At 40.9% G+C, this 17,248-nt stretch overlaps 1 protein-coding gene across 1 annotated transcript; it reads left to right on the top strand.

Annotated features, from left to right (window-relative positions):
• The first annotated feature begins 3,310 nt into the window (after positions 1–3,310).
• MEOX1 (mesenchyme homeobox 1) lies at positions 3,311–8,655 on the top strand. The gene is made up of 3 exons (XM_063178871.1): positions 3,311–3,980; positions 6,940–7,112; positions 8,326–8,655. The coding sequence occupies exons 1-3, from the start codon at positions 3,554–3,556 to the stop codon at positions 8,446–8,448; spliced, it is 723 nt and encodes a 240-aa protein (XP_063034941.1). The 5' UTR covers positions 3,311–3,553; the 3' UTR covers positions 8,449–8,655.
• Positions 8,656–17,248: the final 8,593 nt, after the last annotated feature.

Genomic DNA, 17,248 nt, shown 5'->3' with positions numbered 1-17,248 from the left:
TACAATATTCTAAACCCTTAAAGTACAAGTTTTCCACCCTGTGATATTACACACTTCTCTTCAAACTCCACACCCACAATCCCAGTTCTGTCATTCCATTTTGGAAGCTTCTCCACAGCCTAAGGTCAATGCAGTGTTCTCCTGGGGTTGGTGCCTGTCAGCGCACTTTATTTGAATAAAGTGAAAGGATTCCTCTGCCTCCTTTTTGGACGTAAACCTCTGATATTTGTGGATTAATTTTTCCAAGAAAAAAATCAAGGCTAAATCTCTGCCTCCTTACGGGAGCGCTCCTCACAGAGCCCACCTCCACCATGCCATTTTCCCCATCCATTTCCCAGAGCTTGACCACAGAAATGTTGACTTTAAGAAGGTTAAAGGTGGCAGCCTCGGGCACCAAACGGGGCTGGGCAGGAGGGGCTGGTTGTTGTTTTTTCAGCAGAAAAGTGTCAGGAAGATGCAGCGGCCCCCGGCCCCCGCTGAGGCGCCGAGTGACAGCGGCAGCTGCCGGGGTGAGGGAGCCCCACAGGCCCGAGGCTTCCCAGGCCAGGAAAGGCCACCACAGCTCCTGTTCCCACATCTGGTGTTAAAAAAGGGACCAGACCCCTGGTGTTGGAGGGTTTTCAGCAGTTCAGGGAGCAGCTTCTCCTCCCAGGCACCAGGGACACAGCCACTGGTGTTAGAAATGGGACCAGACTCATGGTGTGAAGGGATTTCAGCAGTTCAGGGAACGGCCTCTCCTCCAAGCACCAGGGACAGGAGAACAGGACATGGCCACTGGTGTTAAAAATGGGACCAAACTCCCAATACTGAAGTGATTTCAGTAATTCAGGGAACAGCCTCTCCTCCCAGGCACCAGGGACAGGAGAACAGGACACAGCCACTGGTGTTAAAAACGGAACTGGATTCCCAGTACTGAAGATATCTCCGTCCTGGGCAGGAGAGAGAATTTCTTCCCAGAAAGAAGACATCTCCTGTTCCCACATCTGGTGTTAAAAATGGGACCAGACTCCTGGTGCTGAAGTGATTTCAGCAGTTCAGGGAACCTCCTCTCCTCCCAGGCACCAGGGACAGGAGAACAGGACACAGCCTTAAGTTGCGAGGTCTAGGCTGGGCAGGAGGGAGAATTTCTTCCCAGAAAGAAGACATCTCCTGTTCCCACATCTGGTGTTAAAAACAGGACCAGACTCCCAATACTAAAAGTGATTTCAGCATTTATTATAATAAAAAGAAAGGCCTAAAGCAAGGGGGCCTGAGGGCCAAGCAGGAGCGATCCCGTTGAGGATGCTGCAGGTCTTCAGCAGTGATGTCCCCAATGTTCCAGATGGAGTGGCACAGGTGCCCTGGGTCAGATGCCCCTTTTTATCCTGTTTTTTGTCCCTTTGAATTGGTTTCTTTTTGGATCCTTCATGCAAATCCAGTTTTAGGTGCTTGATTGGCCCTTACAGTTCTGTCCAGGTTGGCTCGTTTCACTTGGGGAGTAGCACACTTTACTTAGGTGTAATTTCATGTAACCACCCTTTTCACTCCTTTTACAACATAACAACCAAACTAACAGTACATGGTTAACAATTATCAACTATTTTACAACACTTTCTAACCTATTTTTAACATCTGGGGCTGCAGGAATAACAACGAGAGCTCAAGGGAGACAATGACCCAAGTGGGCTTGAGACTAAGGGATAATTCTCCTTTCTTCTATCCCTGCATTGATGAATGTTTGCTAATTAGAGAGATCTCTTTGTAGACTGAAGGCAGGACTGAAAAACTGATTTAGTCTGAATTAATGCAAACCATGAGTAACCCATGTAAGTGAACACATATACACACACACAGAGAATATAAATTAAATATTCTACGCTGGCAAAACTTTCTGGACTCTGACTTAGATCCTGCCAATGCCTGAAAAATTTGCAGCATTCACAAATTCATCATAACCTGACCTTTCAAAAAAGAACAGTCTGGGGTCTTCCTCCTGCCTGTGAGTACGAAATGTTTTTAAATGTTTACTATTCAATGCAACAGATTTAATATTTAGGTGAGTTCTTCCTAGAGAATGAATTAGCTATCAGATAGTGAGTCTTTTGCATGAAAATTTAGGTTCCTGTGATAGAAAGGAATTTTATGTTCTTCTTCAGAAGGATTTAAACTAAAATAATTCGATTTCCTGGAAAAGGCCAAGTTCTAAAAACCAACAGATACAACAGGATAAACACATTGCCCACCTCACCCAGATTCCATGAAATTTCACAATTCTGAGCTATACAAAAACCAAAATATCTTCAGTATCACCTCAGCTCTTGTGGAAGATGAAGACCTCATGTCTGTTAAATCTCTGTGCTCCTGTGCTCACAAAACCCAGCAGCAGTGGTGGGAGAAGGGAAAGAGGCGCAGACAACATGGAGCAAGGCCTGGATGAGTATTTGAAATGTTTGTAAGCAGATTCTGGAGACATGGGACACATGCATACCTAAATTGTCATTAAAAATATGGAGAACAACCTAGTGAGGAGCTGCAGTAACCCTGGCATAGGGTTTGGGGCATTCTGACTTCTGGGAAAAAGGGATTGAGAACAGATTCCCTGTTAATGTCTTTTCAGCTGGGATGGCTCTGGGGTCTAAAAAAATCTGCTTTCTGTGAGGAAAAACTATAAAATGTTCAACAAAAGATGAAAAACATGCCTTTCATTGGCATAAAATCAGGAGATTTCCTTGCAAGAGGGTGTATTGAAAATTCCCTAGAAAGCAGAATACAGAAAGAATAACTGCCACTGGCAGCAAACTCCAACTCTCAGCAAATACATGTGTTACAAATCTAACAAAACAAACAGCACTCAAAGCCTTGCATGTGTGTACAAGCCAGGTTTAATAATTTTTCTTAACCTTAGGATTGGGCCTTAAATTATATATAATTAGTGAAGGCCTTTCTTGCTTCTATTTCCCACTTTAGTTCTTGAGATTTGGTGTCTATTGAATCCTGTTTTAGAGCTTTTTCTAAACCCAAGACTGAGAATTTTCTTAACAATGCAATAAAAATAACTTCATAGCGTTACAAGGAAACATTAAAGACTTTTTTGTGTGTGCGCTGCTCTTTCCCTTAAAAAAAAAAAAATACAGACATTGTTTCTTTAAAAGGCTCCATCTGCAAATCCCATTAGATGTGCATATAAGGTTTCAGATGATTAATAGCTGCCTGCTTTGCTTTGGTTGGAGGGGCTGAGGGTATGTGTGTTAACCCCTCCTTCCCTCGCTCACATTTCACTTCACAAACTTGTCACTGTCTCCCCAGCCCAGTGTTTAAAAAGTGTTTCACTCATGCCCAGCACTTCACAAGGAAGCAGCTCATGGCAATCCCTGCCTAAATCTGCTTGGCAATGAAGACCTCCAGAACCAGAGTTCCTAAAGCAGCAAACCTGCCGCGGCATCACCGGCAAACTGCTGCTTAGGGAGGAGATTTCTGTAACATCTGGAAGAGTTTCCCTCTGCTCCCCTGGTGCTTTTGGAGGCTGAGCTGTCAGCAGGCAGGAGCCCTGAGGTGTGGGCAGGACTGGGAGCAGATGGATCCCAGCAGCAGCAGCTGCATGAGCAGCCCACAGCCTCCCCCCCTGCTCTGGGGCTGTGTGAGGAGCTCCCAGCCCGAGCTGAGCTCGGCTCCAGGGCTCAGCCACTACCCAGCAGCGCCCTTCTCCTTCCAGCAAAAAGCAGATTTTGCTGCTTACCCTGATTTCTCAGCCTCCTGCCTGGTGCCAGCTGCCCACAGCTTCCCCCAGGAGCAGCACCCCTCGTTCCAGCACCCCTCGTGGCACCTGGCAGCGCCTGAGGCCACCAGAGGAGCAAACCCAGGGCTGGCCTTGGCTTCTGGAGAGTCAGAGGGCGGCAGCGCCAGCCTGGGGAGCGTGGCTGTGGATGAGGATGATGAGGCACCAGCAAATCCTACAAGTGACTCTGAGAAAAAGCCGTCCAGAAGGAAAAAGGAAAGCTCAGGTAGGTGATGTGAAATCAGGGTTGGGGGACAGTGCAGTTTTAGGTGCTTGATTGGCCCTTACAGTTCTGTCCAGGTTGGCTCGTTTCACTTGGGGAGTGGTGCACTTCACTCAGCGATCCCGTTGAGGATGCTGCAGGTCTTCAGCAGTGATGTCCCCAATGTTCCAGATGGAGTGGCACAGGTGCCCTGTGTCAGATGCCCCTTTTTATCCTGTTTTTTGTCCCTTTGGATTGGTTTCTTTTTGGATCCTTCATGCAAATCCAGTTTTAGGTGCTTGATTGGCCCTTACAGTTCTGTCCAGGTTGGCTCGTTTCGCTTGGGGAGTGGTGCACTTCACTCAGGTGTAATTTCTTATAACCACACTTTTCACCCCTTTTACAACTTAACAACCAGACTAACAGTACGTGTTTAACAATTATCAACTATTTTACAACACTTTCTAACCTATTTTTAACATCTGGGAGTGCAGGATGACAGCGAGAGCTCCATGAGGAGATCAGGGCCCGAGCAGTTTGAGAGCAGGAATTCCGAGCAGAAATGAGAACACCTGGTGAGACTGGGACCTAAGAAAGCAAGCTGCTGAGCAAAACATTTCATAATATTGACTGGGGAAACTTTAGACAGTAACAGGACTGTCTAAACTGGTCTAACATGACTAACTTACTGTCTTATTCTTTTTCTGGTCTTTGTATTTTATTTTACTCCTGCAGATCTTGGGAACTGAGCTAGGCATTTTACTCACCAGCACAATTGGCTGGAACTGAGCAGGAGTCCCATGGCATGTACACACACAGAACTCCACTAGGATGTGGAGTTACAGAGTTTTACATTCACACCTGCCATTTGTCTGAGCAAAAGAATGGCAGAGAGCAAAGATCCCTCACCTTGAGCTGCCTGTGGTAGTAGGCAATGTCATACTAGGGATTTGACATCTCAGCTGTGGTAAAGAGTACAAGAGGCAAAGTCTTCCTTTAAATATAAATTCTGTTTGGGGTCCCTAAATGTTAAATATTTTAACCTCAGAACAGGAGGTTCTAAAAGTTTGCCCATCAGGACAATTTCCAGCAGGGCAGAAAATGTTCATGGTTTTCATGGTGTCACCCTAGCTGGCAAAGCACATTCTACAGTGTAAAAACCAATAATTTCATAGTTATAAAAACTCTAAGTTGCTGATATCTCAGATCCAAATCAGTGAAATATGCATTAAATTGTTTTTACTTAGGAGGTTGTTAAAATTTAAGATACTTCTATTCATTAAAATACCATAATATTCACTTAAAAAGCTACACTGTGCTTTTTCCCACAGCCCTGCTACCAAGTGGAGAATATTTTCCTGTAGCCTCATTTCACAGGCAGAGAATGCAGGGATAAAAATATTAATTGATTGATTGATTTCTAGGTTTTGCAGACATTTGTAGAATTTAAGTTCATTTATACTGAAAAAAGCATATTTAGGCAAAATTTTCCCAAATACAAAGAAGTTTAAAAATAATAATAATTTAAAAGGTGAACACCACTTTCATTTAAACATCAGCTAGTCATAGGTAAACAGCAGATTTCAGCTTCCTCACATTATCATTAAAGAGACTGATTCCAAAGCACATCTCCCTGTTTTAAACAGAAGAAAAAAATTTTCTTTTTTCTCTCTTATTAGCACTCTTCACACTTTCTTTTCATCTTTTCTGCTGTCCCCTGCTCTCTTCCTTTCAGGGAGCTGTAAGCAATGACATCCCTGAGAGCTCTGAGCTTCCACCTACCAGTGACCACTGCAGCAAGGGGAGAGGCAGCTGCTAAATTAAACGCAGAATTGAAGCTGCTTGGGATCCTGGAAGGAGACACACTCAAACATATTTTATTTTATTTTATTTCCTCCTTTCCTTTCCTTTCCTTTCCTTTCCTTTCCTTTCCTTTCCTTTCCTTTCCTTTCCTTTCCTTTCCTTTCCTTTCCTTTCCTTTCCTTTCCTTCCTTTCCTTTCCTTTCCTTTCCTTTCCTTTCCTTTTCCTTTCCTTTCCTTTCCTTTCCTTTCCTTTCCTTTCCTTTCCTTTCCTTTCCTTTCCTTTCCTTTAATTTCCTTTCCTTTCCTTTCCTGAATTTCCTTTCCTGAATTTCCTTTCCTGAATTTCCTTTCCTGAATTTCCTGAATTTCCTTTCCTTTCCTGAATTTCCTGAATTTCCTTTCCTTTCCTGAATTTCCTTTCCTGAATTTCCTTTCCTGAATTTCCTTTCCTTTCCTTTCCTGAATTTCCTTTCCTGAATTTCCTTTCCTGAATTTCCTTTCCTGAATTTCCTGAATTTCCTTTCCTTTCCTTTCCTGAATTTCCTTTCCTGAATTTCCTTTCCTTTTCTTTCCTTGAATTTCCTTTCCTGGATTTCCTTTCCTGAATTTCCTTGAACTTCCCTTGCTTTTCTTTCTTCTTTTTCAACTGGCAGTACAGTAGGAAAACCTGCCCAAGATTATTTGTCCTTTCACACATTTGTCATTTCTCACATCCTGTTGTCAAAACTGAAGCAGCTGGGCCACATTTCCACCTCTGGAATCTCCCAGAACCTCAAGCCATGGATTAGGATTATTTCTCTTGACAATACCGTGTGGCACACAGTGTGGATGAGAGGTTCCAAGCTACACACACCATAATATCCAAATATTCACTTTAAATTATTCCCACTGTGAAAACTGCCCCTTGGAAAGGGAGTTCTTCCCACAGGGCTGTGAGGAGCTCCCAGGTACTTTGCATTGGTTATAGTTTATTTTCTCTCTCTGTTCAGAGGTTATGTGATTACCACGAGCTGTCCCACCTCTGTCCTCTCCAAATCAACATGCTGAGCTCAAGGGGGCATAAAGAAACATCTTAAATCTTCCACTGAGCACTTCAAGGAGTTTTTTTAGATCTCTGCCACTGCACATGTTCATCCACACCAGCATAACCCCAAATCACAGCAGTGTGCTTGCCTCCTAGAGAGCCAGATCTCCAGCAATAAGGCAGAAAGCAGCTGCAGATCGCGGAAGGAAAGGACAGCATTCACCAAGGAGCAGCTGAGGGAGCTGGAAGCTGAATTTGCCCACCACAACTACTTGACAAGGCTCAGGAGATACGAGATAGCTGTGAACCTGGATCTCACCGAAAGACAAGTACTTCCCAAACCCTCCCCAGCTCCTCTTTCCTCCCCCACAACTTCTCCTTAATGCTAAAAATCAGATTATGTTACTCAAGGGTCTGCTTTTGCAGTGGCACAGAGGTGTTTTAAAACCAAGCCTCCACATTCTTTCAAACACCTTTTTGTGGTGGTGCTCTCAGGGGTCCCAGGATGAGGGAAGAGATGAGAATCTTGACTCCATGTTTCAGAAGGCTGATTTATTATTTTATGATATATATTATATCAAAAGAAAATGATATATTAAAACTATACTACAAGAATAGAAGAAAGGATTTCGTCAGAAGGCTAGCAAGGAAAATAATGGAATGATGATAAAATCTTGTGACTGCTCACAGCCTTGACACAGGCGGCTGTCATTGGTCATCAAGTAAAAACAATTTCACATGCTGGGTAAACAATTCTCCAAATCACATTCCAAAGCAGCAAAACACGGGGAAGCTGAAGTTTCTCAGCTTCTCAGGAGAAAAGATCCTAATTAAAGGATTTTTCATAAAATATGTCTGTGACACCTTCATTACATATTTCTGTAAGTAGTTAATATTTTAATCATGTTTCTCTCAACTAAAGATAGCCCTGGTAATAACTGGTCTCTGCTGAGTTCTTGTTTACCACCATTCATTGGTGCCTATTGATATATCAAGGTTTACATGTGGAATATGGATATCACCTTTGACTAAAGGAAATTGTTGGAATTAATGTTTGATATGTGCATTCTTCCTGAGTCAGGTGGTATTTTGAGGTGGAAATTTTTTTTTCTTTTTATAAGGAAAGACAATTATACAAAGTTTTGTGGAGAGAGGTATTTCTGTTCTCTCATTGTCATCTCAGTCCAGGTTTCCTTATCAATGCTAAGTGGACAGCAGAAGAATTGTGTGATTATGTGAGGCAAATTAAAATTCCTGAAGCATTAGATTGGATGGCCTAGATGTTAAAAATACATGAGAGGCACTGTGCCTTGTTTGACATGAAGATTCTAGGCAAAGCCCTTTTACTACCCTTGAAGGTTTCAGAGGAACATCTGTGTGGAGCATTTCAGAAATAATTGTTGCAGTCTGTATTAGAGAGATGGATTAGTCAAACTCTGTTCACCTTTTCTTCTAGAATTCCACAAACCATCTCTCTACACACATATGCTTTATACAGCTCAGGCTGAGGCAACAAGTAATTATTTTCTCTTTATCACCCAGGTCAAAGTGTGGTTTCAGAACAGAAGAATGAAGTGGAAACGTGTTAAAGGTGGGCAAGCAGTGCCCCCACACGAACATGACACAGAGGATGTGGACTCTGCTGCCTCCCCCAGCTCTGAGTGATCCCTGCAGCAACGGGAGACGAGTTTGGAGAAAATCATTGGTTGGAATGTGGGTGCAAACTGCTTAAAATCAGCTACACAATGAGGTTACAGAGGCAATTAAAGAGCACAAGGGGAAAAAACGCCAAAGGACAGCATGGTTTTGATTTTTGTCTCTCAAACTGTCTTACTACCACAGATGATTCTATAAAAAAAAAAAAAAAAAAAAAAACAACAACAACAAACACTGAATATAAAACAGGAATAATATTGTAGAGACTCTCAAACATCCAGAAAATGCAGATTTTTAGTCAGAATATGCAGCTCTGTCCTCATCCAGGCTTCCCCTGGTCACACCTATTCAGTCTGCATTTGGACTTGACAATGCACATTTTCCCTGTGCCCTACTTGGAGAGAAATAAATACTTTTATAGTCACTGATTTTTCTTGCAAAATGAGTTGGACACCTGTATGAATAGACAATAAGATTACAAAATAAAATGTGAGACTAAAAATAGATTTACACAGAAGTCTGCTCCCCAGTTTCAGAAGAGAGTCCAAGAAGGTCAGTGCCTTGTTGATGGCAGCAATTTGCAGTGGGAAATTTCTTCCAAGCTTACTGTAAATCCTGAAATTAAATTGCTAGATCTCAGTTTCAAGTATTTTTTCAAAGCAGTCATTACCAAATGTCCCAGCAGGCACAGCAGGGATTGAACTCTCAACACAACAGCTAAAATATCCCCATTTTGGTTTCAAGTTTTCCAATAAACTGCCACAGCACCACCAGAAGTTTTAAGAACACTTAAGAACATTCCCACTTTAAATTATCCCCACTTTCAACCAAAATTTATGGCGTATCGAATTATGATGATTTAGAAAAGCATAAAACCTGCTCCCATTTCTTATATCCTTTTGTTTCATCTTTAATGCCATATTTTAAGCAGAATTTCACACTAGTGTACCACATTATGACCCTTGAGAGTACTGAAACTTTGGTTTAAATATTTCAAAGGTAACCATTATTTGCAGCTCCAGCCTTTCACCTTACTCTGATGCTGTTGTGGTTGCATGTGAACTGTAGATATGGTGGGTACAAATTTGTATATTTGGATTATATGTTTATAAAGCTGTTAGTGGTAATTCCACTTGTAAAAGACCTCAAAATTGATAAATATCATTTTTTAAAAAAACAAGGATGCTGTATTCTTTTCAAACAGCTGCTTACTGTATCTACTAAGAAAAAACATACATTACATTCCTTCTCAACATTTCCAAGCTCTGATGGATGAAAAAAATCAACAATTTAGAGTAAATATTTGTGCAAAACCAATTTAAAAAAAATAATTATTTTTTAAAATAAATTATTTTAAGTGAAAGAAACTTGAGAAGTTTGAGCAGCACTGAAGAAGTGAATTAGGTTGGTGTCTGGTTTCCCATACTGCACTTATTTTTATTATTTCCCATACTTGCTCTTATTCACTTTATCAAAAAACAGCAGTTACATAAAACAAAATGCCAACATTCCTCTGGCCCTGAAAAAAAAAAAAAAGAAAATAAGAAAAGAGCATCAGGGATGTCTCACATAGGGCCTCATGTAAATTCTGTGGGTATAATAACTACTATATAATCAGTTACAGCATTTAGGGCTATGCATGTTCTCTCTCTGGGCTAGACCTACCCCTGTCTCTTCAGATCTTTATGATAAGGAAAAATTACTGTCAATCATCTTCCTTGTAGTAGATATTGAAATGGAAGGTGGTTCAGACAGGGATTTAGGGTCAGATCCCAGTTTCTGCAGCACTGAGAAGGGTGGACAATGGCAAAATATAATTCTTTTTGTTAAAAAACTCAATGTTAGAAACAGGACAATAATCTCAGTACTCAGCTGACATAAAACTAGTTGGCTAAAAAAAATTGCTCATGCACAGATGAGATGAAATTTACTGTAGAAGTTTTCCATGTAAGAACAGAAAATTATTTTGGCTTTCCTTCTTGAACCTTTCTCCCTTCTGATTACATTTCTGACTAAACTCTTGGCAGAGACTAAAGCAAGCTTTAGTATTTTGTGAAGATCTCCTACCCTTTTCTCCTGGGACACAAACCACCACAGAGCAGGAGTTCTTCTTTACTTCTATCCTTGCAACCTCTTCAGCCATTTTTCTCTGTACATTTATCACGGTACATCACCTCCTCCCCACTGGGGTTAGAAAGTTTGCAACCTGCAGGAGCAGCTTCTTTGGAGATGAAAACATTTGGGCTCTTGGCTACTCACATAAACCAAAACCAGCTCCTCAGCCAGATGAGGGGCTAATAAATCTTGCCTTTCAAGGAAGTTGTCAATGGTGGCATAGTGAATCCTAATTTACTTAAAAACTAATCAATGGGATCTCAGTCTGTACCCATAATTGCAGCTCCTAAACAGCTCTGGCTCTGAATTTTGAGAAATAAGCTGAGTCACCTGTGATATCTTCTTGTGCTTAGGCAGTTTCTTCATTAAACCATCTGCTCACTCTAAGATTTTAGTGTTTTGAGAAGGAACATTTCACTGCTGACATCAAAGCATTTGACCTCTGAACCTCTGGTGCCAAGAATCTCCCAGGGAAGTCCTGTTGTCTGGGAGCAAAGTCTTTGACCTGCAATTATTTTTGTCAGAAATACACATCAGGCTGTACTCTCCTCTCAGAAGAGAGGGAAGCTACCTGGGGATGTTTGGCAATATTTTCTGCGCCTTTTTTGTCAATAAATAACCTGAGCACACAGTCACCCCATGGCATCAGAGGAGTCTGGCAGGAATTCCCCAGGAAGCACAGGCGAGCAGGGCACTGAGACTTTGCCAGTGCAAACAGCCCACAGGGAACAGGGATATCTGTACAAACACAAAAATATGTGCTGGAGCCCTTTATATCTGTTTACCTCTTCTAAATAGAGCAAGAGAAATGCTTTCCTTAGAGTCAGAGGCTTTATGGACCCTTTATCTGTCTAGCTAGATGCCAATGGAGCAGAGGCCCTGATTTATTTTACAAGTTCTGTATCCCCTGACTCCTCTGTTGTTAGTCCTCAGTTCCTCCAGGCCATTCCACAGCTTTAATCCAGGGATTTTTCCAGTGAATGGAACTCCTTAAACTCCAAAGATAACCCAAGACCAGTCCAGTGTCGCCTTGAATGTCTCCAGGGATGGGGCATCCACAACTTCTTCTCTGGGCAACCTGTGTCAGGGCCTCACCTCCCTCCCAAAAAATATAAAATATAAAAAAATAAGGAGCTAAACCCTCCAGTTTACACTGTCTGGGAAACAAGAGAGCCCTTTAGCAAACATTTCACAGCCAGAGATTGTGACTGGGACATATTCTACATTACAAATCCTGCTTCCTGTAGGATTTCCTATGCGTGGAAACAAGCACACACAACAAATTAGGGCATTTTACAGAACACACCATTTTTCAATTACCCCACTTTCTTCCCCCACCTCTAGTAGTGCTCATACGAAGTTTCATCAGCCACTATCTCATATTTTGGATAATTCCCTTCCCTTGAGGAAAGAGCAGAGCCTCTCTAAGAAGTGTCTATTGTGGTGAAGGTCCCCAGGACGAGGTGAGAGATGAGAATTGACTCCAAGTTCTCAGAAAGCTGATTTATTATATTATCATATTATATTCTACTATATTAAAAGAAAATTATAGACTAAAACTATACTAAAGAAAGAGAAAGGATACATCAGAAAGATAGAAAAGAATGATAATAAAAAGTGACAGACTCAGAGAGTCCAACACAGCTGGCTGTGATTGGCCATTATTAAAAACAATTCACATGCTGGGTAAACAACTCTCCAAATCACATTCCAGAGGAGCAAAACATTGGGAAGCTGAGGCTTCTCATCTTGCCAGGAGAAAAAATCCTGGCAAAGGGATTTTTCAGAAAATATCACAGTGACACATGTCTGCATTAGTTACCGGGCTCTGCCTGCTGGATCCACACAGCTCCTCCGGGCAGATGGACAGGAAATCCACTTTCTTTCAGTGCTTACAGCAGAAGGGCTTTGTCTGGATAAAATAACCTCAGGCTCCTGCCTTTCAGGCTGTATTTGTGAGTTATGATGGGGCAGCCCCCCTCAGCCCTGGCTCCAGGTGTTGGCCCCCCGTCGCCACCCTCCCCACACACAATGGCACATTGTTCTGCTTCCTGCAGGCAGGAAGGATTTCCATCCAGCACCAGACCCTTACACCACTGTTCCCTCCCTCTGGACCATAATTGTTATTTTATTCTCTTCCATAACTCTCAGACAGGGATAAGCTCCCAGGGCTGTCTGGGAGCTCCTCTGGGAGCAGATTGCTGCAGAGATAATGGCAGTGAGTAACAGAGAGCAGGGTGACTTCATGCGTGGAGCTTTGAGCTGCGTTTCTCTTTCCTTATTAAAGAAGAAAACATTTTTTCAAGCCTCCCTCAGTCACACTTTGGAGCAGGAAACAGAACTGTGAATTAACATGCTTTCTTACAGCCTTACATTTTCAGTTCAGTGAAAGTTTATTGCAGCCCACACTCATCCCCAGGGTTAATTTGTCACCCAAATGCCACATGTGAAGTATTCCCCACAGCCAGGAATTTATCACCAGGTGAGTGTTAGCCCAGCAGTGCCACAGTTAAGTTGATGATTGTAAAAACTCCCCAAAAAATATTTGTTTCTTCCTTTCAGTACTCACCACAAACAACCTAACAGTTTTATACTTCCATCTACTTCTATATTTTATATTTATATTTTTTCTATAAATATATGTATATATTTTATATTTTAATATATATTATATATATTAAATTTCTATTGATATATAAATAGATTATATATAATATATTATTTATATATTTTACCTATTTTATATTTTCTCTATAAATATTATGTAGAATATTATACGTAATTTATTAGAATATAGAAATATTTTATATAATATAAATATAATACTTCATAATTTCTCATCTATATTTCTATGCTTTTCTGTATACCTATATTTCAACACTTTCCATTCTCTATTTCTTTCATGAGAGAGGATGAAGATAGATAGATAGATAGATAGATAGATAGATAGATAGATAGATAGATAGATAGATAGATAGACAGATAGATAGATTATAGATATAGATATAGATATAGATATAGATATAGATATAGATATAGATATAGATATAGATATAGATATAGATATAGATATATATAACTGTTGAGAATCTGTGTAGTTTCCAATTCAGAAAAAAGTAATCTATCATGTCTAATTTAACTGCTCCATTCACTTTTCTTAGCTGAGGAGGACAAACCCCTGGTCCCAGTGTCAGGTACCTTACAAATCTGGACTGGAAATTATTTTCCTGTGAATAACTGGAAACTCTCCATAATAATCATCCACAATTTCTATGTGAGGTTAATTGAAAAGGACATTCTAGGGAAAAGTGTAGCTCAAGAAGCCAATCTTCATTCAGGTATACAAAAATCCAATATTCTTTTCTCTGATTTTACCTAAAAATATAAAGTATAAAAGTCCTGGCAGCATGGACTTATGTCAGGCTACTTGCTGTCTTCAAATCACCTGTATTTAGCTGGATTGAGTTATAAACTTCTTTAAAATGTTCCAAGAAAAATAAATCCATTAAAAAGAGAATAAAATAATGAGGTGAGAAACTGTCTGTGTCAGGAAAACATTGCAGGCACATCTCTCACTGGTTTATTTGCAGGAGAAAACACAGACACAACTGGAATATGTTTCCCATTACAAGAATTAAGGGTTCTTGTCTGCACTGAGGACTTGTTTACACTGCTGGGTTCCAGTTAGAATCTGGTTTATATCCTCTGCAAGCTCTGGGTCCTTCACACAGCCCAGCCAGGAAGTCTTCAATGCACACACTCAGAAGATATTTTCAGCTATTCAAACATTAAATAAATAAGCACGGCAAAAAAAATTCTACTGCAATAATGAAACTCTTCCTGTGTCTTTACAAGATTTCTGAAAAAAACCAAGCCTCCCAATCCTGACAGAGCTGTTTAAAAAGTCCAAGAAAGCCATAAGGGAAACAACTCAGTGGAAACCCATCCATTTGCCCCTTGAATTCTGTAGCACCATGAGAAATTATTTAAAGCCAGATTCTCACAGTGCTTGGCTAAGAGACATTTTGTCATTTAAAATAAGCAAGTATCAAGGAGAAAACCAAAATGTTCAATGTGTATTTACCCTTCTTCTCAAGGTAGAAAATGAGGAGCTGCCCAGTGCTGGAAGGGGGAACTGAGGCACCTGGAGTCCTTGTCTGCTCAATATTGATCTTCTCCAAGAGATTAAATATCACATTATCTCACTAATTATCACATCACAGTTCCTTTTCTTTGTGCTCTCTGAGAGTTTCTGAGGCAGTACCAAGATGAGAGGGGAAGCTGTGCCTGGAACTTGCCAGAGCTTTCAGTGCACTTGATAATATTCTCAATAATGAGCTCTAATTTTTGCTCAGCCCTGAAATCAGGTGCTTGAACTTAGTGGTTGTTCCTAGGGGCTTCCAAATGAAAAAATCTCTTCCAGTTGCAGTTGCTTTGACATCTTTTACACACATGGTTATGTAGGAAAAATGTATCTCACCATATGGAAAACAATGCAATGTTGGTGACAATGTTGGATTTGTCATCTGTGTATAATTTTAAATATAAAACTGGGCTTGAGTTTTCACTTTCCTTCAGAGTTGCCAGGGCCAGCTTGACTATTTTTAAGAGAAAAATGATCTCTCTTTTTTTTTTTTACAGTCTTCTCTCTGCTGTAATTTCTTTGTGTCTCTGCCAGAATCAAGATGAGGCCAAGAAAAAGGATGAGCTCATTGCATTTAATAGTATGAGGTTTCACAAATAAAAACGAGATTACTCAATGGAGAAGTAGTCAGTGGTATAAAGCAGGGTTAAAGGCAGGTAGTTTTAATTGGAAACAAAAAGAGTTCCTTAATTTCTCATGCTGGTTGTCATTAGTGAACTGATCTGATTAGCCTTCCTTAGGGATGGAATTTTAGATTAGTCACCATTATTGTATTGTTACTGCCCTTTTATGATAACATTAAAGAAAAGACAAACATTATTGGTAAAACAACACAGTGAAAGCAGTGAATTATAGAGAAGAGTCATTTGGATTTTCCTGTTCCTATCCAAGGCATAAATCTCAGCTCAGGAACAGCAGGTTCAGCACTCTTTCCACAACTTTTTGATTTCAAGCATCACACTGAGCTCAGAAATGTCTTGTTCCAAAGAACACTGAATCCTTCTTAGTGGTGCTGAACCAGTTCAGAAGAATCCTCAAACATGAGGAATCTGCTGACCATCAGCCCTACAGCATTGCATTTTCCCAGAAACCAGAGGCACAGTCTCTTTTGCAGTGCCATGCAGTCTTTGCTATGAGTCACATGAAAATTGAAGAGTTTTAAGAGGGAAGGGCAGTTCAGGTGCCTGCAATGCACATCTGAGCTCAAGATGTGCTTGGCTGGGTGCTGGATTTTTGCACAAAGTCCAGCTGAATCATTTTGTGCAAGGCAGGCAGCCACAGGTGTCAGAGATCACCTCTTACGGGAGCAAAATTTCAATAAAACTCCCAGATCTGTGGTTTTCCTGTATCCTCATGAAAATCCTTTACCTATGCTGCCAGGAATGCCATGACTGCTATCTGGAAAGGAACAAAAAGATATGATCCTTTCTGTCTCCTGCAGCACAACTGGAGCAGGATCCCTGTGGTGTTCCCAGAGGTGTCTGCTCCAGTGTCTCACTGACACAAAATGACCTCATTTGTTATGGCTGCTGAGAACTGAGAGGAATTAAATCCAGGGGCTGCAGTTAATTGGGGTCAGGCTGAGATGATTTATGACCTGAGGAATGTACTCACTCTATACACTATCATCCAAGCAGTATCAATTGGACTCAGCAAGCTTTGGAACCAAACTGGAATTGGGATTTTCCAGAAAATGAGCAGAAGCAGAGGCAGGAGGAGGAAGGCTGGTGGGCAGATGAGGCTGAATCTGAAAACAAAGCCAGGTTCTCTTCCCACACTGTTGATCAGTTACCCTCCAAGCTGTGATTGATTGGGATTCAGAGGAGAGATGGAAGAGCTCCATCTATGCCAAGGAAATTTCATCTGTCTGGAATCTGACAGGAAGAAAAAAAAAACCTTTGAAACTTTCAGAGGAAGCTGGGATTTGTCCCAGTTACAGGGTCCCTGTGTTCACTCAGCCAGCAAGTGTTAGCAAGTTAGGCTTACTGAAAAATTGTGGCTTTTGGATGCTTTTCCATGAATCAAGAACCCGAGTTTGGTCCCCAGATGTAGAATTCACATTCTCTGAAAAAATCCCTTCACCCAGGATTTTCTCCTGGGAAGCTGAGAAGCCTCGGAGAAAAAAGAAAACAATTCTTATCTCATTTGCTTCTGCTGTGTTTTGCTCCTTTGGAATGTGGCTGGAGATTGTTACCCAAGGGTGATTGTTCCATCGGATTCTGCTGTGACTCATTTGTTATTTTGTTATTTATTATTTCTCATTCTGTTTTCACTCTTTGGCCAATCAGTTTGGGACTCTGGAAAGAGTCACAAGTTTTCATTATTATCTTTTTAGCCTTCTGTAAGTATCCTTTCTGTATTCTTTAGTATAGTATACTTTAATATAATATAGTATTATAAAACAATTAATAATAATACAGTATCATAAAATAATAAATTAGCCTTCTGAGAACATGGAGAAGTCAAATCCATCATTCCTCCCTTCATCTGGGGGGAACACAAATACAAATCCCAGGCAGTGGCTTTTTAGCCTTCTGTAAGTGTCCTTTC

Source organism: Melospiza melodia, chromosome 30, assembly GCF_035770615.1.
Source record: "Melospiza melodia melodia isolate bMelMel2 chromosome 30, bMelMel2.pri, whole genome shotgun sequence".
Classification (NCBI taxonomy): Eukaryota; Metazoa; Chordata; class Aves; order Passeriformes; family Passerellidae; genus Melospiza; species Melospiza melodia.
The sequence above is the reverse complement of the archived record's forward strand: the minus strand, read 5'-3'. Positions and strand labels throughout refer to the sequence as shown.